Source organism: Acomys russatus, chromosome 26, assembly GCF_903995435.1.
Source record: "Acomys russatus chromosome 26, mAcoRus1.1, whole genome shotgun sequence".
Lineage (NCBI taxonomy): Eukaryota > Metazoa > Chordata > Mammalia > Rodentia > Muridae > Acomys > Acomys russatus.
The window spans coordinates 2,142,659-2,166,557 of record NC_067162.1 but is presented as its reverse complement, the minus strand read 5'-3'; the positions used below and the strand labels follow the sequence as shown (position 1 = coordinate 2,166,557).

General features: G+C 48.1%; 1 protein-coding gene across 1 annotated transcript; it reads right to left on the bottom strand.

Annotated features, from left to right (window-relative positions):
* Window positions 1-3,723: 3,723 nt before the first annotated feature.
* On the bottom strand, window positions 3,724-23,263 carry Mcm5 (minichromosome maintenance complex component 5). The gene is made up of 16 exons (XM_051168916.1): window positions 23,014-23,263; window positions 22,649-22,775; window positions 22,440-22,568; window positions 18,740-18,912; window positions 16,927-17,082; window positions 15,343-15,509; window positions 14,061-14,232; window positions 12,643-12,754; window positions 10,579-10,722; window positions 10,268-10,333; window positions 9,822-9,998; window positions 8,506-8,618; window positions 7,286-7,414; window positions 6,066-6,208; window positions 4,703-4,830; window positions 3,724-3,873 (listed from the first exon to the last, which is right to left on the bottom strand). Exons 1-16 carry the CDS (start codon window positions 23,178-23,180, stop codon window positions 3,772-3,774), a joined length of 2,205 nt encoding a protein of 734 aa, XP_051024873.1. The 5' UTR covers window positions 23,181-23,263; the 3' UTR covers window positions 3,724-3,771.
* Between the last annotated feature and the right edge of the window lie 636 nt (window positions 23,264-23,899).

Genomic DNA, 23,899 nt, shown 5'->3' with positions numbered 1-23,899 from the left:
CTGGCCTTGAACTCAGAGATTCTGCCTCTTTTTTTTTCTGCTACTTTTTCATCCATGTATTATTGTGCGTATGCATATACATCAAATGTTTTGTTCATCTATGTTGTTTGATTGGGACAAAAATTCCAAACATGCTGTCTCTAAAATCATCGGAGGCTGTCAGGTTCCCTTCATTTGGATGCCAGCTTTGCTCCATGCTGAAAACTTAACATCTCTGTGCTTCCGTTTTCTGTGATGGGGACATCCATTTCCTTAGGTCAGGAAACCCCAGTGAGCAGCAAGGCCTTTGATCACAGACAGTGGTGATCACTGGGTCTACTGGGTTGCTGAGGCCCAGCAGGGAAGCTTCTGGATTCTTAAGGCTGGATTCTGGCTGAGGTTCCAGGGAGACTGCCAAAGAGCCTTGGGGCAGATCAAACTGGGCTTTACCTGGTATTCTTTCGCCCCCTTGTGGACGCCAAGGCAGGCCAAACTGGGCTTTACCTGGTACTCTGCCCCCTGGTGGACACCATCCTCCTAAAGCTGCTGACAGAGTCAAGCAAACCCACATATAACAAAATGTCCTTTTGGGAAATCTTTGAAAAGGGGGCCATTGGGCATAGTGTACATCTTTAATCCCAGCACTCAGAAGGTAGAGGCAGAGAGGTCTGTAGATTTGGGTCTATAGAGAGAGTTCTAGGACAGCCAGGTCAGAGATTGTGGGAGGGAGGGAGAGATTTTTAAAAAGACAAAAGGAGGGCAAGGCGAGGGACAGATAAGTTTCACAGGCTTCTTGGAGCACCTAACCCAGTACACAGATGTTGGAAAGCCTGGATGTTATCTTCAGGAGTACAGACAAAGAGAGACCAAGAGTGCCACCGTGGGACACAAAGCTTCAAGCCCTGCTCCCCAGAGGACTAAGTCCATCTTTGATAGATGGAGTACAGGGACTACCTGTATGCACACACGCACGCGCACACACACACCCCAAGAGCTACCTGTCACTGAGGGGCAGTACATTACTCTTAGGGTTGTGGGGCAGGGGACACTGCAGATTGTGTGGGTGTTTCCTACTGCTTGGAACATAGTGAGTGCAGTAGTGTCACCACTCACTCATAAGCAGGTGCTGAGAAAGCCTACCACCTGCATGTGGACTCCAGAACATCTTGGCAGAAGAAAGCACTGGAAAGCTCTGGCCCCTCCACAAAATGCTTGCCCAGACCCCTCTCCAAATCCTATGTCCTCACACCACCAGAGCAGAAACTTGGTTCACTGTTGCCTGAGGTTGTTGACTCTTGAGCCACTTTGCTCCCCATCTAATACCCGTTCCTCTTCATGGTGTCACACAAGGAATCTTCCAAGTGCCCTTAGACACACTGTTCGCAACTGGGACTTGTACCCAGCCCCCCATTCCTTCTGTCATAGATAGAAGTCGTTTACCCCACCAAACTCATCAAAAACCCTAGACCCCAGCACCTCAGACCTAAATACAAGCATTTTTTTAAAAAAAGATTTATTATTTATATAGTATTTTGCCTGCATGTGTATGCCTCCATACCAGAAGAGGGCACCAGATCTCATAGATGGCTGGGAATTGAACTCAGGACCTCTGGAAGAGCAAATACTGCTCTGAACCTGAGCCATCTCTCCAGCCCTAAATACAAGAATTTAAGAAAGTAGTTATGGAACAGGTATAATAGCACTTGTGTTTATTTCCAGCAGAGGCAGGCAGATCACAGCAAGTCCAAACCAGCCACGCTACATAGTGAAATCCATCTTTGAAAAAAGATACCTGGTGTGGAGGTGCACACCTGTAATCCTAGCAATCTGGAGGCAGAGACAGTCAGATCTCTGAGTTCAAGGCCAGCCAGAACTACAAGAGAAACCCTGTATTGAAAAACCAAAAAGAAAAAAAGTGGGCTCTAACTATCATGATTGATATCTTTCCATTATTATAACTTGCACACACACACGCCAGAACAGGGGACATGAAAAAAGATACTGCAGGCTAGATTTCAGACACCAACCCAGCCATTCCTTGGGCCTGTGCACAACACCCTTCCCCCTTTGCTGACTGGAGGACATGCAGAATCCCAACCCACCCTCATGGCTGTTCTGAGCTCTGAGAATGGAGCAACAAAAGGATCCTAAGCTGCCTGTCCTTTGGGATTTAAGTTCCCTAATATGTCTCCAAAATTTGCTGTCAGACAGCTCATCAGTCCCCAGCAGAACCTGCCCCACCCACTGGCCCTGCCACATCCTCAGAAGAGTATTCACACCATCCCTATTTCTGTCTGTCTGTCTTCTTTTTCCCCACTTCAAGACAGGGTTTCTGTGTAGCCCTGACTCCCCTACTTGCAAATGGGAGGAGAGGGGGGGTAAAGTGCAAGCCCAAACTATGTCAGCCATACTTGCAGGGCTACAGTAGCTTAGCCACACCAGCTCACGTCAGCATCTTGTAGAATTAAGGGTTAGGATCCAGTTCAGATTCAGAAACCAATTAATCTTGAATTCCTAGGTGTTTTCTTGGCCATTTTCCCTCATGCTGCTGCAGTCTGAGCACTGCCCACTTCTCTGCAAACCAAGTTTGTCATATCCCTTAGCACTGTCTGTCAGCCATGGTCTACCAAGAGACGGGTACTGTACTGGTATCTTCCACTCAACTAACCACTCCGACAGGCCAATGTGACTATGCATCCTACTCAAAGCCTCAAGTACCCACAACGAAATGCTCGTGCCAACCTGCCTTCCAGATAACAAGCACACTCCATTCTGAGTTTGCAAACCAATTAAAAAGAAATGGCTACCAAAATGGTCGGGAGCCAGTACAATTCTAGGAGGCAAAGAGGCAAACACCCCATCAACAGTGATTTCAGCACAGGACACAACTATGAGAGGCTTGTTTGTACTTTCTGTTCTCCTACAGCGGCTTTCCTGTCAGTAACTGAAGTGTTTCAGCATGCTATGCTCACAGCTCATTTGATGCTTCCCATTTATAAGCATGCTTAAAATAACAAATACTTTATTTCAATGACATTTTCTTAATTTTGTGAATTCTAGACTTCTAAAAGCACAACAAAACTCTTTAGTGGTATCTTTCTTTAACAGTGCTGTCACTAGTACTTCCTACCATGCTACCTGGGTCAGGCCCTCCAGCTCCTCTACTGACAAATCCCAGAGTGCAGGTCTTCTCCTAGTGATACACGGCAGAGGTCCGAGCAACTCTTCTAGCCCACTTTGCTGTAAATACATCCCTATTGATGGAGGCTTTCAACACTGCAACCTACTTGAATTTTTACAGCCACTCACTTGGAGATTAGGAAACTGAGGCACCAATAGGTTCAGTGAACGGTCCAGTTGTCACGACAGGTGCTGCTGAAGAAAGCTGAATTAACAAGCTGGTACTTCACACAGTACTACTGTCACACTGGCTCCACTGTCCTTAGCAGCCAGGGACTCACTTTATTTCTTCTGAACACATGAAGAAGCTTGGCAGCCAGGCAGCCCAGGAGCCACTATACAGACCTGTTTACCTCCTGAGCTTGTTCCTGCACCAGATGCATCTTGTTGAGGAGGCAGGACAGGGCCCAGGCATGCAGAACAGAGCCTCAGACACCCACGCAGTATATGAGGCCAACATAAGAAAGCCCATTTCCAGGGACTGCAGATGCACTGCAGACAGCACTCTGAGGCAGTGAGGAAGGACAAAAGGAGGTATAGGGAAATGCAAGACAATGACTAGGAGGTGGGGTGGTGCGGCATTCCAGGTTTGAGGGTTGATGCGCAGTAGGATCACTTGAGGCGATAGAGCACCTTGCGCTGCATGCGGTGTTGGACCTCACCCCTGCGCAGCATGAGCTGCAGCACCTTTCGGATGGCGTGTTCTGGATATTTCTGTAGGAGGGAGTACAAGACAGATGCAGATGTGTATCATCAGAACCCAAGAAAGCCCATGAACCCCCTTATCAAAGACAACTTTAAAGCAAGAAGCACCCACCACCTTCATTCTCATACTTCCTGATGTGCCCACTTGCCCACGTGCCAGGTAAGTATAGTCCTTTATCAACTTTACACAACTAGCATTAAATACAATCTCATTTATAAAGGAACAAACAGGCAGAGAGTGCCACTCATCTGAGGTCACACAGCAATTAAGTGAGCTTAAGTCCCTGTGACCTCAGAAATCAATTTCCTCCAGCCCCAGGAAATGCTCATCTCTTCACCTATAGAGTACGGCCAGCACCAGTTACTGTATAAATTACTTTCAGGAGCAAACTGAGGGTACACAGGAAAGGGAGCCAAGAACAGAAACCAGAGCTATCATAATGATTTTAAAGGGCACAGGCTCCTCCTCGCACATTATCTCCTCTGCATGGGATTGGTAGCCCTCTCCACAATGGGCTGCAAGGCTCATTCATCTGGTTCTGGTCCTCCCTACCCTATAAGGAGCCAAACAACAAGTGAAAGACTAAGAGAGGGGGAAATTAGGTGTTGGTTTCTCTGGGCCTGGCTTCTTCCTTTCCTAGTTCATGGGACACATACACGTAGTCAACCTCAACTGTAGACTGTAGCAGTTCCTAGGGAAGGAATGGTGGCTCAAACACCCCAGGCCAGCATCCATCTGCTGAGCATATACACTGTGTGTGATGGCTTACCGGGAACTATTAGGACACCCTCTGTATCCTGGGCCTGCCTTGTAGACCCCAGTGTCAAGGAGGCTTACCTGCTTGGTGAAGTCCTGGACAATGCTGTGTTCAGACACCTGGGAGCCAATGGCAAAGCGTCGCTTAAGTTGCTTCTCAATGCGGCTCAGCATCTCCTGGTCCTCCTGGCTAGTGAAGCCTTCCACTCCTGAGAGTATAGCAGGGAATTAGGTGATAGAAACCCCAGTTCATTCATACTGGGAAGGGCAGAGAAATGACAGCCTCTAACTAGAGTGTCCTGAACCCAGGCACCGTATGCCACAGTATGCCAGGTGACAGCGTGGGCCTCACCAGGGAAGTCAGAACCAAGCAGTATCGGGAAGAGTGTTCTAGGCAGAAGAGAAGGTAACAAAGGCCACGCAACAGACCCAGCATTGGGTGGCAAAGACATACCCCCCCATTGTAACTGAGAGCTAGATGTCATGAGGCCTGTGTCATGAGGCTTCCACAAGGAAGCAAAGTTTTTGTTTGTTTGCGTTTACTTATTTATTATGAGGAAAGGTCTCATTTGTATAGCCCTACTGGCAGCAAACCTCACACTCAAGAGATCATCCTGCCTCTATACCACCATGCCCAATGAAGCATAAATTATGAGTTAGAACAAGAAGCGGGGGCTGCCCAGGGTCCAAATCTGGGAGATGCCATCCATGAGAATCCCCTGGTAGGCAGCACGCTTATCATTTTTACCAGATGGGAAAGGGAACCGGTCCTTCTCGAACACACCTGGCTCAGCTGCTGCCACTCTCCCCCATTCCTTTCACTACCTATACCTGTGCCCTCACTGTAGCCCACCAGGAAAGATGATAAAGCCTGTGGAATGGGCCGGAAGGGACCTTGGGAACTGACTGCTTACAGCTTTGGCACCTAGACAGTGATTGGCAAATGCTAAGCCAAAATCACTACCAGATTGGGGTGGATCTTCTAACTCTAAGGAGGCCACACATCACCAGTCTCAGAAGGCAGAATGAAAGCAGGCAGGAGATGGCAGGGCTCAGGGGCCTATAGGCCTGTGTTGTACTAAGACTGGTGACCATGGCACCAAAGAAGCTGTGTCAGTCTCATCTCCACAATGGAACATGACAGCCTGGTGTCCCAGACGTGGCTGTTGAGAAGAATGAGGCCAGACTGGGAAATGCTACAGCAGTTCTGAGCACAACAAGGAGAGAGCTGACAGCCATGCCTCACCAGTGATGGGCCTATACAATTACTTTTAATGAATTGTCTCAAATCTAGGGAGAGGCTCTTCCTCCCACAATAGTGAAAAGAGCCAAGGGAGAAGAGGGGAAATGTTTTTATCAAGCACATCCAGACAACATCCTGCAGGCCACCAACTAACTATATCTCTTCTCTAGGGTACAAGACCACAGCTCAGCACTTACTCACCTGACAGATTGCCAGACAACGCAGCATCCAGGGTGGACACCTGGAATAGCCTTAGCGCCTCCTCCACATCAGCCTCAGTGGCAAAGGGCTGTAGTTTCATCTTACTGAGGGCCTCAGCAATGCGCACAATAGCCTCCAGCTGCCTGTTGGAGCAACAGAGCATTCAAAGACCTCAGCGCACATTCCCTCCCCTGATCCTCCAGGAAGGAGCATGACCAAGGTAGTTAGGACTATAGGCGAGTTTGCTGGCTATCCTCATAATCTCTTACCATTCATTCTTAGTACTAGAACCCTATTTTTATTCTAGCACATGCTGCCTGCTAAAAGCAAGATATTTCTTGCCTCTTTGGTCTAGGTGTCTGTGACCAAGACATGGCCTTGGAGTTCTAAACCCATGTATCATATGAAAATGTCAGAAGTGGCTTAAAAAAAAAAAAAAAAAAAAAAAAAAATCATGTCCTCGCCAGGTGGTGGTGGTACACACCTTAAATCCCAGGCAAAGGCAGAAGCAGGTGGATCCCTGAGTTGGAGGCCAGCCTAGTCTATAGAGTGAATCCAGACAGCCAGAGTGGCAAAGAAACCCTGTCTCAAATAAACAAAAACAAAAGTATGTCCTCCTCCCAATGCCTGTCCTGATGTCCAAAATGTTGAAATGATGATAGACCATCTAGAACTGTATGGGACTGAAAGGCTGGCAAGGGTGGACTGGACGTAATGGGGCCCAGGCTGACAGTTCTGGGGGGGGGGGGGGAATCACCAAAAACTACTACTTCCCAAAGTTTAATAATGAAAATAAACTCCCACCTCGAGCTACTCTCTTCAAGTTTCATTATACACAACGAAATCTACTTGCAACTAATCAATGCTAGAGGCAGGGGCGAGCTTAGGTAGGCCCCAGCTCTTACTCTCCATATTGTCTATAAACGCACAACCTTAGCAGGATAAGTATAAAGGAAAGTTGAGACCCAGTGAAGATCAGTTTCCCTGTAGTTACATAGCTGGCCAGAGGCTGGCACAGAGAGAGACCTTGCTTACCTCCAAGGAAGGAGTCCTCCCCTAACTTCAGTCTGCCTCTCAGACAGGGAAGCCAGGCAAAATACAGGCCCACCCAGGCACCCCCAGGCTCAAGCATACAAAAAATAGAGAGAATTAGGAGGCCACAGCACACAGTCCCACAGGCCCCCCTGCCCTGCTCTGTGAGGTGAGGCCCACTTGCTCACCGCACAGTGATGGGGATGCTGGAACGGCGGTCGTTGTCCCTCTCATGCTGACGAGCCCCACTCCGCATGATGATGTAGCGGTTCTTCAGCTTCTCTGCTGCCTCTGCTGAGAGCCGAGGGCCGCACCTCCTGCAGATTGCACAGTGAAATAGTGAGGCCAGGAAGGAACCTCTCAGATTGCTTACCTGCAGACACAAACGTTCCTACCGCACAGCTTCCTCGTCATACAGTTGGCAAGCCATTGGCAAGAGATTGAAGAGAAACTTGGACTGACTATGAGCAGGCATCAGAGATCTTCATAGCATCTCTGAGAAAGCAGGCAATGAGACTCTGAGCAGTGTACAGAAAACTACTCTTCCTGCTGCTGGCTGAAGCATGCTGTCTAGCCACCAGATGTGTACTCCTCCAGCAGCCACGGAGGGCTCCACAGGAGCAGGAGGCCCATGAGGGAGCAGGCTCTCCAGCAGTCTCCAGCTCCTTCACTCCACCTCCCCAATTTAAGATGAGGATCTCCCTCAAGGCTTCCCAAAGCTCAGAACTACCACAAAGACACAGGAACTACCGGGCTCCAGTGCACACTCACTCTGGCAGAGGTGGTGCATGAATGGGGAGCCACTCAACTGATGACTGACAAGAACCCCGTCTCTGGGACTTAGCCCTTTTGAAGATAACAAAGCCTGAGAACCTGAATGGGGAGGCTAAGGGCGCAGCCTTTGGAGCAGGTACCTGTCCGTCCCCGCTACTCTCGCATACGGCATCAGACATGTCGTCTAACCTTGCCCCACAGTTTTCTAGAACAGACCTACAGGTCATTTATATACAAAAACCAGAACCATGCCTAGAACAGAAGAAACACCATGTGTATGGTCTGATGACAGTTACAGCTGAAATCTACTGAGTACAGATCTGGTGCGGGAAGAGGCCAAGAACAGAATCATCTTGAGGAGTCCTTATAACACATCAACCTTGGGACAGTGAGGCTCAGAAAGCTTGAGCAACCTGCCCAAAGCCATGCAGTGGGGTTGTGGAGCCCACAACTACAGTGACCTTGATGCAAGGAAACTTAAAACTCAGGGAGAAGCACAGTGGCAGATGAGAACAGAACAAAGTTCAGAACAAGGTTGCCAGGTAATCCTGGGTAAGGAGCACAACAGGACTGGGCTCTCCCCCATCCAAAGAGCCCACCATGTCTCCCGTCAGGGTCTTCTCCCAGCACTCACGCTCGGCAGTAGGCAATGAACTTCTTCATCTTGGCCAGGTCGATCTCACCCTCCACAGCCTGTGTCTGTGTCAGCGCACTAACATGCAAAGTGATCACATGTTTGGCCAGCATCTGAGGAGCACAGGGAACAGAGTCAGCTCACAAGTTTAACAGACATGATGAAATCATGTGCTTCTGTTCCAGGCACTCCGGCCTGTCTACCCTCACTAGGCCAAGTGTCTACTTAAGGACAGACCCTGGACATAACCAAGCCAATGAGTCCATTCTGGGGCTTTTACCAACCTAGTGGAAAAGGCTTCTTCTCATCCTTTTGTGACAGTTAAATCACCAGCTAACAAGCTGAGTATTTTTTTCCTTTTTTCTTTCTTTTTGGGTCTTTCTTTCTTTCTTTTTTGTTCTGTTTGCATGTACACCTGCACACCAGCTCTCATTATAGATGGTTGCGAGCCACCGTGTGTTTGCTGGGAATTGAACTCAGGACCTCTGGAAGAGCAGCCAGTGCTCTTAACCGCTGAGCTATCTCTCCAGCACCACCCCCCCCCTTTTTGGTTTTTCGAGACAGGGCTTCTCTGTGTAGCCTTGGCTGTCCTGGACTCGCTTTGGTGACCAGGCTGGCCTTGAACTCACTTCGATCCACCTGCCTCTGCCTCCCGAGGCTGGGATTAAAGGTGTGCGCCACCATCGCCCAGCCGAGTATTTTTATTCTTTTGGAATTGAGAATTGAGGCAGGACTTCTTACATACTAAAGGTGCGTTCCACCACTGAGCAAAATTCCCACCCCTTTTTTATTTTACTTATTTTGAAGTATGGGTCTAAGTTGCCCAAGCTGCCTTAAATTTGCAATTCTCCTGCCTCAGCCTCCACTGGAAGTACAGGCCTACACCCCTCAGCCTGGCCAAGGCAGGGTTTGTCTTTATTCTCAGGCAGTTGTTCCAAAAGGGACATAGAAGCAGACAGAGCGGAACCAACAACCCAGATCCACATGGGCACTAAACCTATGGCCTTACCAAATTCCATAAGCTACTTTCTCTCAGAAATTTACTAACAACAAAAATTTACTAACAAGGACGAGGAGCAGAGTCCAGTGGTTGCTTCTTGCTAAAATCACACAGCACCTCCCTCAGAGCATTAAGTAGAACTAGGCCATAGGACTCTAGGTCCCTCTCCAACACTCTGCAAGCCACTAACAGCCATTTCCTGTGCTTCCCACTGACAGACTAACTGAGCAGCAGCATTTCCGTGACTAAATAAATCTCTTGTTCACTTTCAGGACCATGAGCCCATGGAGGTTCCAGCCCAGTCGCTGAGACGTACCATATCCCTCTCCTCATTGTGCTCATCCTTGACAATGAAGATCATGTCAAATCGGGACAAGATGGTAGGCATGAAGTCAATATTGTCCTCCCCTTTTGTCTCATCCCATCGGCCAAACACTGAGTTGGCTGCAGCCAGAACAGAGCAGCGAGAGTTCAAGGTGGTAGTGATCCCAGCCTGGAAGGGGAGTAAAAGGAGGAGACAACCAGAACTCCTGGGATAGGCCTCTCTATAATATATGGACTCATACATACACACCCACATGCTATGTGTGCATGCTTATGGTGTATATACATGTGTGTGTTCCCTCTCTCTCCACCCTCCATCCAGGCCTGCTGCTCTCAGCACAATCCTGGGTAAAATGGACTTGGCACACCCACCAGAACACCTGAGGAGGACCACCAGGCCGGACTGCTAAAGAATGGCTGCCAGAAAGGGCCACTCACCTTGGCAATGGAGATAGTCTGCTGCTCCATGGCTTCATGGATTGCCACACGGTCATCTTCCCGCATCTGCATTGGAAACAGATATCTATCAGAAGCCTCGCCCAGGCAGGAGAAGGTGGCAGAAGAGTAGCTAAGAACTGCTACCCTTCTGTAGTTGACTTTAGGTCAGCCAATAGCAGACAATTTCCAGAGTATCCCAGAGAGGTAAAGCATCTCTAAGTTACCCCAGAGGCATGAGCACAAGAAGTGGTATCTGCTACCGCACCTGAGGCCACACACCCCAGTTCTGTGACTAGAAGACTTAGACTCACCTTGTCAAACTCATCAATACAGACAACCCCACCATCGGCCAGAACCATGGCTCCACCTTCCATGATGAAGTTTCGAGATGAGGGGTCCCGTATCACTGAGGCAGTCAAGCCAGCAGCACTACTGCCTTTCCCAGATGTGTACACCTGCAAGACAGGAGAGGTGTCAGTACCTAGTGCTAGTCCTAAAAGTCAAGAGCCCAGAAGGCGGTAACTTACCATATCACACCGCAAAGCTGGTTGTATAGCACAAAACCCAAGGCCCAGCTGGGCCTCAGCCTGGCCTAAGGGTCTCTTTGAAAGAAAAATGGCTCACTTGAGGTAAGGCACAGCTCTCAATCTAGGCATTAAAGGCCACAAAAGAAAGGATACATTCCAAGCCGACCTGAGGGCTAGGGACTCCTGTCTCCTAGGTTGCCTCTACCCTGAGTCCATCATGTGTGAAGACCTGTATGCTACATACATGCTGCCAGACCCCTTAAAATATCCTAAGTCCAGCCCGAGAAGAAAGGCCATTGCTTTGGGGAGCTTGAAGCTCCAAGAACTGGGAGCTTTCTGGACTCTGCCCTGGAACTTTCTGAATTGTCTTGTCAAGTGCCAGGCCATAGCAATTCCTGTTCAATTTGAAACAAGAGGCTAAGCCAGGTCCTAGCACTTGGGAGGCAGAGGCAGGTGGATCTCTTGAGTTCAAGGCCAGCCTGCTCTTCTACAGAGTGAGCTCCAAGGCAGCCAAGGCTACACAGAAAAACATCCCAAAAAAACAAAATAAGAAGAAAAAGAAAAGAAAGAAATATAATAAGTCCTACCTGAGGTGCATATAAAGTGAGATAACACATACATACTCAGATCTAAGTGTTCTATACTAAGCCTGGGATGCACCTCAGTGGCAAAATACTTGCCCAGCACGCAAGATTTTGGATTCCACCTACACTGAAAAAAATTGTGTATATTAAACAACAGGTTAAACAGATTATACAAATTAATTTTACCTATTCCTGTATTTCTTTTTTAAATATTTATTTATTTACTATGTATACAATATTCTGACTGTATTTACAACTGCACACCAGAAGAGGGCACCAGATCTCATTATAGATGGTTGTGAGCCACCATGTGGTTGTTGGGAATTAAACTCAGGACCTCTGGAAGAGCAGTCAGTGCTCTTAACCTCTGAGCCATCTCTCCAGCCCTACTGCTATTTTTCTTTTTCGTTTGAGACAGGGTTTCTCTGTGTAACAAGCCCTGGCTGCCCTGTACTCACTTTGTAGGCTAGGCTGGCCTCAAACTCAGAGATCCGCCTGTCTCCCATGATGGGTTTTAAAGGTGTGAGTCCCCACATCCAGCTCGCTCTATTCTTACTTTCTAAATATGGCTACTACCAGATTTACATGGCACAGCTCATATTTTTCAGGCCTTGATGTTTCTATGGGTTGGTCCCAACGTGGTTAACTTAGCACACACCCTCTCTAGCTAAAACCACCACTTCTCACTGCATAGCCCACTGGCCGGTTTTCACATCCATCCCTAGCCTGATCCTCCCAGACCCAGGGAACCTGGGTGATTAGACACACTGGCCTGAACCTTGCTCTAAAGTTTCCCAGCAGTGGGATCTCGAGCAAGACACTTTACTGCTCCATTTCTACCTCCAATGCATAAATAACATGGGTGGTATCACTCATAAGGAAACTGTTGAATGAATAAAAACTTGGCAGGCTCTTCAGGAAGCATCTGGTCCTTCTTGATTCCAGCTATCATTAGCAGTGTCATTATGCGATAATGGATAAGCTGATGCTCAGGGAGTCTGGGCTACCTCTTCCAAGTCTACATGAGACTACTGCCAGGCTGAGAAGTAAATCAGGCCTGACTCAGTCCAATGTTCTTACAACCCATTCCTAACCAACACACACACACACAGCCTTCATTCTCACATACCCTCTATCATCCTGACCACAGCAAGAGGATCTGGTTGAACCAGATCCCACAGATGTCCAACCATACCTAGGCAACCATACCTTCTTTCCTGCTGGGACAACCAAAGCAGGGAGAAAGTTATTCCCAGCCACTTACACCAATGGGAGAGCACTTCTCCACAAACTTCAGAAGCTGTGACTTGGCTGTGCCAGGGTCCCCCAACATCAGCAGGTTGATGTCACCTCGCCGAGTGAGTCCATCTGGAAGCCTAGAGACAACAAGTAGGTAGAAGAATCTATCTGAGGGCTGTCCTTTGAATTAATAATGATCGTCCCTCCTCAGTCTTCCAGATTCTGGGATTATAGTTGTGCATCACCACTCCTGGCCTTGTGTGGGCTGCTTACCCTCCCCTAAGAGTCTCAGAACAGGCGGAAATGAGTCTGGCCCAGAAACATGTTCACCCACTTCTTTAGTCCCTAGCCTAACACTGGAAGGCAAGGCTCATTCACTTCCCAGGTAGGGCAGTAAAGGAAATAGCATTGAGGGATGTGCACACTGGATTCATTCCTACCAGCTTTGAGGGGACCCAAGCACCATGCACACTGCACAGAGTATCCACAAGGCAGGATCCAGCCCAACCTGGTACTGAGCAAGTGCCTCAGTTTCCTCATCTATGAAACAGACACAACAGCAACATGCTTGTCGTCTGCTGAGGACAGGATGGATTCAGGACACATTGAACACTTCAAAGAATGCTCTGAACATACAAAACATGTATTATAAACAGCAGCCAGTAGTACACTGTCATTGCTGCTGTCTGTAATTCTATTATCTTAAGAGTTTCAAAAGGACATAGGAACCCAGATGGTGACCCACACCTATTATAATCTTAGACCTGAGAGAGAAAGCAGGAAGGTCGTGAATTTCAAGTACAGCTTGATTACATGAGAACTGTTTCAAGAAAGAAAAGTAGAGGGGATTAGAGAGATGGCTCAGCGGTTAAGAGCACTGTCTGCTCTTCCAAAGGCCCTGAGTTCAATTCCCAGCACCCACATGGTGGCGCACAACCATCTATAATGAGATCTAATGCCCTCTTCTAGCTTGCAGGCATATATGCAGACAGAACACTGAATACATAATAAATAAATCTTAAAAAAGAAAAAAAATGAAAAAAAAAACAAAAAACAAAAAACAAAAAAAACAAAAGGAAAACCAAAACAAAAAAATAAAGAAAATGGACACACGAAACCTTCTAAGTGTCAAGTACTTCATTTGACTCATGCATAAAAACTTTGTTCCGGGCTGGAGAGATGCCTCAGCCATTAAAGGGTAGGCTCACAACCAAAAATGTAAGAAACTTTGTTGTTCCAAGATGGTGTTCCTTACTCTAAGCCACAGGCCACAGGCATCTAGAGCAGAGTACAACTCCTTGGTCCAAGCTCAGTGCATTCCCACTGTGCTCCCCAGTGCCAGCAGGCTGAAGGACCTGGCAGACATGGAAGAACATCTGGTCCTCACACAGATGGCCTCCTGCAACAGTTTGATCATCAGCACCCTCCTCCCAGGCCCCTCACCTCTTCCGGGAACCCCCAAAGAGCAGGCAGGCAATAGCCTTCTTCATATCCATGCCCCCAAAGATGGAGGGGGAAATACTCTTGGAGATGAGCTCATATATGTTGGGGAGGGCCGCCAGGCGCCGAAATTCTTCCTCTTCCTGTGGGCTGACAGAGCTGGTAAAGCTGCGGCCTAGGACAGAACAGGTGCGTAAGTGAGCAGGAGGCTTCTCTTTCAGCCTACTGCTAGGCCTCACTCTACATCAGGAACCTCCTTACCCCTTACTATACACACACAAACAGAAGGTCCTCAACACCAGCAAGACAGTCTCACTCAGGAAAGTTAGAGTACAGGGCTATCCAAGTCTTCCAAATCAATAGTCAAGAGAGGAAGGAGATTCCAAACCATCAGAGGCCTAGAACATCTGCCCACTGGGGACCACTGGCAAGTCTCTCCTAACTCGGATAAGGTAGAGAGCCAATGCAATTGCTTAACCACTTCAGGTGCTGAGGAATGGAGAAGGTAGGACCAAGTGGCGGGGGCTTGAAAGAACATCTAGGAGAAAGAATAGGACTCAGACCAGGGTAGTAAGAAGTTGTCGATCCTCAGCATGAGACAGAGCATGCACGCTTGCAGATGAGATGAAAGGATTAAAAGGTGGGTAGGTTTGGGACTGAGGAGGACGTGGAGGGTCTGCTGAGCAAGGGAAGGGAAATCTAAGCAAAAACCAGTGTCAGAAGATGGAAAATAAGTGTTTAACTGTAGCCACTTAAGTCTGGTATGGCAAGTCAAAAAGAGTGAGATTTAAGTTTAGAATATGGCTAGATGAACAGGTGGCTTTTCCAGTTTTAACTGAGGGAGACCCTACCAACATGGAATATGGACACAGTACTCAGAACTCCAGCATTCTAGACCAGAGTTTGGGACCAATCCTCAAAGTGGCTCCCCCACTGCCCCTGGGTGCAAGCATGAGCTCTCCACTCCACACTGCATCTACTGTACTGAGTCATGCAACTCAAGCATGCGTTTAGGCAACAACCCCAGGACAGGAGCCACAGCTACACCAATAAATACACAGACATTTTAGGCAACAAATTTTTGCTTACTGTAAAAATGAACACCCTGGGATTGGGAATATAGCTCAGGGTTAAATAGTTGCCTGGTATGCACAAGGCTCTAGATTTGAGCCCCACCACAAAAAAAGCAAAACACATCCTAACGGTTTGATTTAAGAATCAAGAATGCCTGGGCTACTGCATGAGCAGCGAATTAAGGGAAGTGTAAAAATTCAAAGCAACTCACCAGACCCATCTGTGTCCACCTGGATGCCCAGGACCCGGATGTAGGAACTCCGGATACCTACACCCACCCTGTCCCGGCCCTTGCTGTGGTTCAAGCCAAACTTCTTGATAGAATAGATGCCCATGATGGTGACCCTGTTCCCAGGAACAACCTTGTCACACAGGTACCTGAGTAAAGTGCAGGGGAGGATAAAGAAAAGCAAGTTAGTTGGCTCTGTCCTCACACAGCCTAGAGCAGAGACCATTCCCTACTGCCGCTACCCACCCATGTCTGTCTGGATGGTTAGTTTATGATGCCAGGCTGACTCTCACTGAATTTAAGAGGTCAGGTGTTGTACTGCAGAAGCTAGGCTCAGTGTCCTTGCCCAGCCTTCAGAAGCCATTCTAGCTGTGGCCAGCCTCAAAGAGTGTCTCCACTTTGCTTCCTTAGGGGAAGCCTTTTCCTCAAATCCTCAAAGACTACTTGCAAGAGCCACCTCCATTTTTGCCTCTGCAACACTCCCTGAGCTCAGTCAGGTCAGTCTGCCTCTAGATTTTTAGTCACTTCTTTTTTTGTTTTTGTTTGTTAGTTTTGTTTTGTTTTTTTAAGATAGGGTTTTTCTGTGTAGCCTTGGCTATCCTGGACTCACTTTGTAGGGCAGGCTGGCTTCAAACTCACACCTCTGCCTCCCAAGTGCTGGGATTACAGGCTTGCGTCATCTTGCCCAGCTTTAGTCACTTTTTAAAAAAATAACATGCTAAGTGATTAGAAGCCCTCCACTCCCCTTTCCCCAGAAGCAGTGTGGCTTAAAGGAGCAGAGTGGCTGTGTGAACTCAGATATGTCACTATGCTTCTCTGAGCTTAGAGATGATAACCTTAACTCAACTATTGGGAAATCAAGCAAGGTAACAAACTCAAAGGTATTCCATATAGACTACCAAATCATAGTCTCACAGAGGACTCTTTCCGCCACCTATATGTCCTATTAACCTCCTCCTACTCCTTCCATGACTTAGTTCTCAAGCCCTTTGGATACATAAGAGAATACTCTAATCCCTATCCTCAATTGTGCTAAGGAACTGTGTTCCTTAGACACACATTTTCAGGCAGGCTGAGACAGTCCAGGCCCTGTTTTACAGAGGGGGAAATGGAGCTTAGTGTATAGCTCTCCCAAGATCCTGAGCTTGCCAGTGATAAAGAGGACAACTGTGGATCCCTCACTCCCCAGAAAGCTTTACATCTGCACTTGACCTCAGGTGTATGAGGCTAGGTAGGATATTACTCAGGGATCTATAGGCCTTCACCCAGGTCATTTCATAACTACTCAAAAAAACCCACAGACAGATTCTTAGCAGGAAGACTGGTGAGAGCAGTAGGATGCATAGGGATGGAGACTGGTCCTGGAAGATGCACAGACCTCACTTCCACTCACAAAGTCATCTGACCTCCCCCAGGTACAGTTTCCGTGTAAAATAAATAGGGGTAGACATGCCTTGCAGACTATGGGAAATGGGAAACAAGAGGTAACAAAGTCAGTGAGACACAGACACAGCAAGAGCTCCACTCTGTGTACTGTGCACCAACCCATAGCCCCTGCCAACTTACCTGTCACAGTAGAGCTGCATGTGCCTGGGCATCTCACCATGAGGCACTGCATCGGGCAGCTCCTGTAGTTTCAGGGTCTGGAAGTCCACACACTTGCACTTGTCAGGCATGATAAAGTATGGGTCCAGTGGGCACTTTGGACGCCCGGCCTGATCCCTAGGCAGGAAAGGAAGTTGTCACTAGAACCACCCTGAGAACCCAAAAGAAGGGCTCATCCATTCAGAGTCAGCCTTGAGATGCAGCAGCAATGAGGCAAACTGGGATACATTTAGGGAAAGGCCTGGGAAGGACAGTTTTCATGATAGCAGGATGCTAGATCCAAAGTCAGAACTTCAGGTGTCTTAGATTCTCCATGGCCCACTGAGGTGGCAGTCACTCATAGTTCCCTCATCATAAGGCCTCTTGTCCCCATAGGTGAAGGAAAGGCTTTATCATCAAATCCCTCACTAAACTCTATCCATAGCCCAGGATCTTTCCCAGTGAAATTTTGCCACCTCTAGACCATTCTGTGGGTGCAGACTCTCTGAGGCCTATACAGTAAGTCTCTTCAACAGATATAGGTGGAGACATAGCAGTGAACCAAAAGTCCCTGGTCTGTGAAGCTAAGTTCCCATCAGGATTGAAAACTATCTGCATAGTATAATGGCATGCAGGAAAAATAGGCAGGTGGGTGTGAGCAGATATATGTCTTCCAAAAGCAAGCATAGAATAAGGAAGGCATCTTTGGTGAGAGGACATGTAAGGAGCCTGAAAAAGAGGTAGGGACACTGGCCGCCTGAGGGAAGACCATTTAGGCAAAAGAGAAGGCAAGAGCAGACCCAAGGCAGCCTGTGAAAGGGCCAAGCCACCTAGCTCCTGGACTGGGGAAAGACTGAGGAGCAGTGAAGGTGCACATGGGGATCGGGAGGGGCTTCTCTGTGCCCCAGATGAGAGGGTAGGCAATAGCCTAGGATAATGCTAGCATGCCTCAGGCAATGTGGAAAGCCAAAAGCAGCCAGGATGCAGGTAGAGTTTATTAGGTCAGAGTTAGCAAACACTTTCTGTTCAGAATAGTACAGTATTATTTAAGTCCTAACTGGAAGACCATGCTTTTCAGTCGCTATAGTGAAGCAATACATTTAAGTATTAAGTAGCACAGCCATGCTTTTGTCGGTACAGTGGGAACACTGAGTCTAGGCCAGCAAGTCAGTTTGCTTTAGGATATTCCATTTAATAAGCCAGGCATGGTGATGCAACCTTTAATCCCAGCACTTGGGAGGCAGAGGCAGGTGGATCACTGAGTTCAAGGCCAGCCTGGTCTACAAAGCAAGTCCAGGACAGCCAAGGTTACACAGAGAAAGAAACCCTGTCTTAACCCCCCCAAAAAACAACAAAAACAAGCACACCCAAAAAAATTCCATATAGGGGCTAGAGAAGGCTCAATGGTGCTCTTCCAAAGGACCTGAGTTCAATTCCCAGCACCCACAAGGCAGTTCACAACTGTCTATAACTCCAGTCCTAGGGTGTCTGACACCCTCACACAGGCATACATGCAGGCAGAACACCAATATTCATAAAATAAAAAAATAAAAATAAAAGATCCATATAGACAAATCCCCTGGACAATTTCCTCCCCAACCTTGGGGTTCCTTCCATACACAGGCTGTGTGGACATCCAGATAGGGCAAAAGTTCAATCACATGAAGGATGCTGTGCTGGGTTCACAGGCCCTGCCCAACCCCAGGATACAGTGCTATGCAGCCCCTCCCAGAGCTGTCAGCTTTTTGATGCCTTAGGTCATTTCCTCCAGAGTCCCTCCTGACTATACACTCACATATTACACTTCCTGGGAAGGGCATAGCCCTCTAGGCCTGGGCGCATGGCGATATTAGTGAGGGTGTTATGACAGCTGCGGCACTGAATGGAGATCCGAGTAGCCTTGGCACGGACTGCGGAGGCCGAGATGATGATGCCAGGGATCTTCACCAGGTGTGACATCATGTCTGACTGTAACAAAGCCACAGGGTGGTTTGATTATTAAGGAGAAAACAGGAGACATGAGCAAGATCTGGAGGAGGTGACAAAGCCATGGCTCATAGTTTAACTCAGACTTTCCAGAGCACCCAACTAAGGCCTGACTACCTGGACACCAGGTTCACAAACCTCAGGCATAGGCCTTCACTTTCAAGGGCCTTGCAGAACAATGGCAGAAGACTGGGGAGATAAAGGAAATACGAAACACATTTTACAACAATCCAGAAGATCCAAGCCCCAGCTGACAGTAGTTTACTGCGCTGTACCAGAGAACTGACATGGGACAAAGGCCCAGTGTTTCTATCTAGCTCCAGTTAGGTCACCAGCTGCTATGGACCTTCTGTCAGCCTTGGAGTTCCATCTCAATGACTACACCTCACTGGATACTAACACTAATTGTTAAGTATAATATTACCAAACTTAGGTCACACCTATACACCAAGAAGCCAGGTTCAGCTACCCATCGTCAAGTAGCCAGTTAGAACAGTAAAATTCATAGTAAAAGCCGAAAGAGATTTATTCAGTAAGGCCACACCAGGAAGAGCAAAGACTCACCAGGCATCCTGAAGAAAGAACACTTTAAAGAGAGACAGGGACATATCTATCTATGCAGTCTTGATCAAGGTGGGTAACCCCACCTACCACTGACCCAATGATTCTGTAATCAATCTCTCTTTTTCTCCATCTCTCTCTGGTTTGGTTTTTCGAACCAAGATTTCTCTGCATAGCCTTGGCTGTCCTGGACTTGCTTTGTAGAGCAGGCTGGCCTTGAACTCACAGAGATCTTAAGCCTTTTAGAGAAGAGTTTCCACTGATGATCCAGACTTCTCTTTTCTCAGTGTAAGATTTGCAAGGAAATTTCAATTTTTGGGGATCCATTGTTTTAATAGTCTGATAGCTAAAGTGTTTCTTTAGAAAATGTACTCATTTCGGGCCAGGCGTGGTAACACATGTCTTTAATCCCAACACTCGAGGCAGAGGCAGGTGGATGGCTGTGAGCTCAAGGCCAGCCTGGTCTACAAAGTGAGTCTAGGACAGCTAAGATAGCACAGAAAAACCCTGTCTCGGAAAAAAAAAAATAAATAATAATAATAATAATAAATAAACAAAATGCATTCATTTCTACCGGGCCATTTACAGTCATGCTTCAAAAATTATTCCTTGCTGGGCGGTGATGGTGCACGCCTTTAATCCCAGCACTTGGGAAGCAGAGGCAGGCGGATCGCTGTGAGTTAGAGGCCAGCCTGGTCTCCAAAGCAACTCCAGGACAGCCAAGGCTAACACAGAGAGGCCCTGTCTCGAAAAACGAAAACAAACAAACAAAAAAAGATCCCTTGACCCAGGTGTGGTGGAGCACACCTTTGATTCCATCACTTGAGAGGCAAAGGCAAGTGGATCTCCGAGTTCAAGGCCAGACTTTATCTATATAGTGAGATCCAGAACATCTTTCAGGGATGTAAACTGCTAACAGTTTCACGTGAAATGACATGACAGATCAGACTTGTTTCAAGAGTTCCAGGGCCTTCTAGAGACAGAAAGACTAGCCTGTTACTAATCACTAAGCTGGATGACAAGTACCAAAGGACACATCTTCTTTTTATATTCTATTTTCCTTACTGTCAACATTCTCACATTCTGTGCTGCTCGTGCCAACCTCACAGAGTCTACAGGACTGAGACAATCTCCTGACATCTCTCCACCTTAGGGTATCTTGGCCTAGATAAGAGGACACATGAAGGAGCTACGGGAATGCCAGTGACTGGGTGTAGCACAAAGCATCAATATCACCCATGAACATCCTGCTCAGTATGTTAAACTGGAAGGCAGCCTGAACCAACCTTCAGGTTCTAAATAATACAGGTGTGCTTCAATCCAGCCAAGCAGGCTACAATATAAATCTACAGGACCACAAACTCCTCCAGGAGAGCCAGCCCTTCCTCTTCCACAAGCTGGTAACTGAAAAAGGAATTATGTTCACAAGTGTAAGGACGGTTGCTCTGGAATAAGACACTTAAGAGCAGTAACAACCTAAGACAACACAAGCTATGAAACCTAAGACTACACATTCAGTATCATCACCCTCATACAGGCATACATGCAGGCAAAACACAAATGTGCATAAGATAAAAATAAATTTTAAAAATTAAATGGTGCATCTTTAATCCCAGCACTTGCGAGACAGAGGAAGGCTGATCTCTGTGAGTTTGAGGCCAGCCTGGTCTACTGAGTGAGTTCCAGAACAGAACTCACAGAAAAACTTGAGTGGGAGGGAAAAAATAAAACAGCCAGGCATGGTGCTATATACCTTAAATCCCGGCACTTAGGAGGCAGAGGCAGGTAGATCTCTCAGTTCAGGGCCAGTCTGGTCTACAAAGTAAATTCCAAGACAGCCAGGACTATGTTTAAAAAATAAAAAAATAAAAAAAACTGTCTCGAAAAACTAGGGGAAAAAAATTACATACTGGGAGGCTATCAGGTGGCTCAGAGGTTAAGGGCATTGACTGTTCTTCCAGAGGTCCTCAGTTCAATTCCCAAAAACCACATAACAAGCCGGGTGTGGTGGTGCAGGCCTTTAATCCCAGCACTCGGGAGGCAGAGGCAGGCGGATCGCTGTCGAGGCCAGCCTGGTCTACAGAGCGAGTACAGGACAGCCAAGGCTACATAGAGAAACCCTGTCTTGAAAAACCCAAAAAAAAAAAAAACCCACATAACAGTTCACAACCATCTATAATGTGATCTGATCCCCTCTTCTGGCATGTAGGTGTACATGCAGGCAGAACAATGTATATATACTAAATAATTTAAAAAAAAAAAAAAAGATGATTGAACAGGTAAAAACATTTGTCATCAAGATCAATCCCCAGGGCCCTCATGGAAGAGTCCCTCATGTTGTCCACTAACTACCACACTGCCCCACACAGACACAACCAAATGTAGTAAAATATTGGGTATTTAAGGATAAAATGTCATGTGTAATTTACTTTTTTTTTTGGTTTTTCGAGACAGGGTTTCTCTGTGTAGCCTTAGCCGTGCACCACCACGCCCGGCTCCACCTACTGTTTCTTGAGCCTGGCGGATGGAATGAGCTTCCAGGTTTGGACCTGGCTGGCTACACATCACTCGGCATCAGTTCCTCGCATGTTTTCCTTGTCAATCTCCACCCCTCTCAGCCATACCCACACCACAAGCTCTCACTATGTAGACCAGGCCTCTGCCTCTACCCTCCCCAGTTACGGATGGCATTTACTGGTGTGTTTGCTTGTTTGTTTGTTTGGGTCTCCCTGATAGATAGGAATTTACTGTTGTTCTGCCAAGACTGAACTGTGCCTTCCCCTTGGGACATCAACCCACAGAGGTAATTTTACAGAGGAGGATAAAGGTTTATTAGTTAAATGTCTTGGTCAGGGTTACACATCTGGTCCCCCAGGCTACCTGTCTCAGAAGCCTCTGCACCACACTGCACGCGTGCCACCCTGACTGACCACTCAACAGACTCCTACCTTCAGAATCCGAATGCAGGAAGGGCTGGCATCTGACTTAAGCATGACCTGGATGTCCTGCAGCAGCTCATCCCCGGCAGGCCGGGGCCGGGTCACCTCATCAGCCACCTCCTTGGCAGCTTCCTCAAGCTGAAGAAGAGCAAAGACATAAGCTGGTGGTGATGGGACAGGGCCGGGCAGTAGGGGGGCTCAGAAACGGGGCTACTCACCAGCTGCAGATGCTCGGCTGGCTGTTTGTACAAGTAGTCAGCCAGTTCCTCGTCAAAGCTGGCCAGATCCTCCATCTCCACCTCGATCCAGTATTCCCCCAAGTTGTAATGCCGCTTGAGTTCATCCCTTTAGTGGTTAACGGGGGGAGGGGGGGGGACGGACGGACAGGAAAGAGGGCATTGAGGAAGCGACAGCAGCAGTTCACATGCTCCTCTGGCATCGGTCCCCACACAGGCACCAGTGAACCACCCCCCCAAAAAAAACCAAAACACCTAGTTCTAGACCAATCTATCCTTTTTAGGACGGAAGAGAGACTGCCAAGAAAAGGCGTCTTCCTAAGAACGATTCGCGGAAGCGGTCCCACCTGTACTTGAAGGTGAAGCCCGTGCGATCCGTGCCCACTCGGTACTGCCGTAAGAACTCCTTGAAGCGCTTCTGCAGCTGCGACTTGCGGGCCTGGCCCTCGTCGGCGCCGGGGTCGCCACCGAAGCTGTCGCTGTAGAAAATGCCGGGATCGTCGAAGCCCGACATGATTGCACCTGGGGCAAGGAGACAGAGGGCTGAGCGGCCTGAGGCAGCGCACCTGCCTCAGCCAGGCCTCCGAGGTGTCTCTCTGCCCCCTCACCTCAACGCCGCGCCACAGAACCTCAGTCCACCTAGAGGAAGCCGACTTTCGCGGGAAAAAAACAGCCTCGGCGTTCGTCTGCCGCGGTTTCTGCGCTCCTATTGGCTCGTCCGGTCCCGCGGACAGCTATTGGGCCGCTCTCGCCGACCAAGTCCCGCCTCCGAGACCAGGTTCCCAAGATGATTGGCTGTGGTGTCTCAGTGACGTCATATCCCGGCTTCTTCCGGTCTCCATTTTGTGAGCGGAACGTTTTGGCGCGAAACTTCTGAGCGAGTGGGAAGCTGTAACCCTGGCGCGAGCCGAGCCACGCAAAGATGGCTGTGAGGCGTTCCAGCTCTCTGCACGTTTCTTAAGTCTTTTAGGTCTTGCGAGAAAACCAAGCCTAGCGGCGCAGGCTCATCAACCCCATTACCTGTAAAGTCTAGGCAGGAGGAACGCAAGTTCAAGGCCAGCCTGGGCAACTTAGGGAGGCCCTGTCTCAAGTAAAAGGGAGACTGGAGAGATGGATCAGTGGTCAAGAGCGCTTGCTGTACTTTCAGAGGACCCAATCTCTGTTCTCAGCACCTATGTCGGGCGCGCACAACTACCTGTAACTTCAGCTCCAGGGGCTCGAACATTCTTTTCT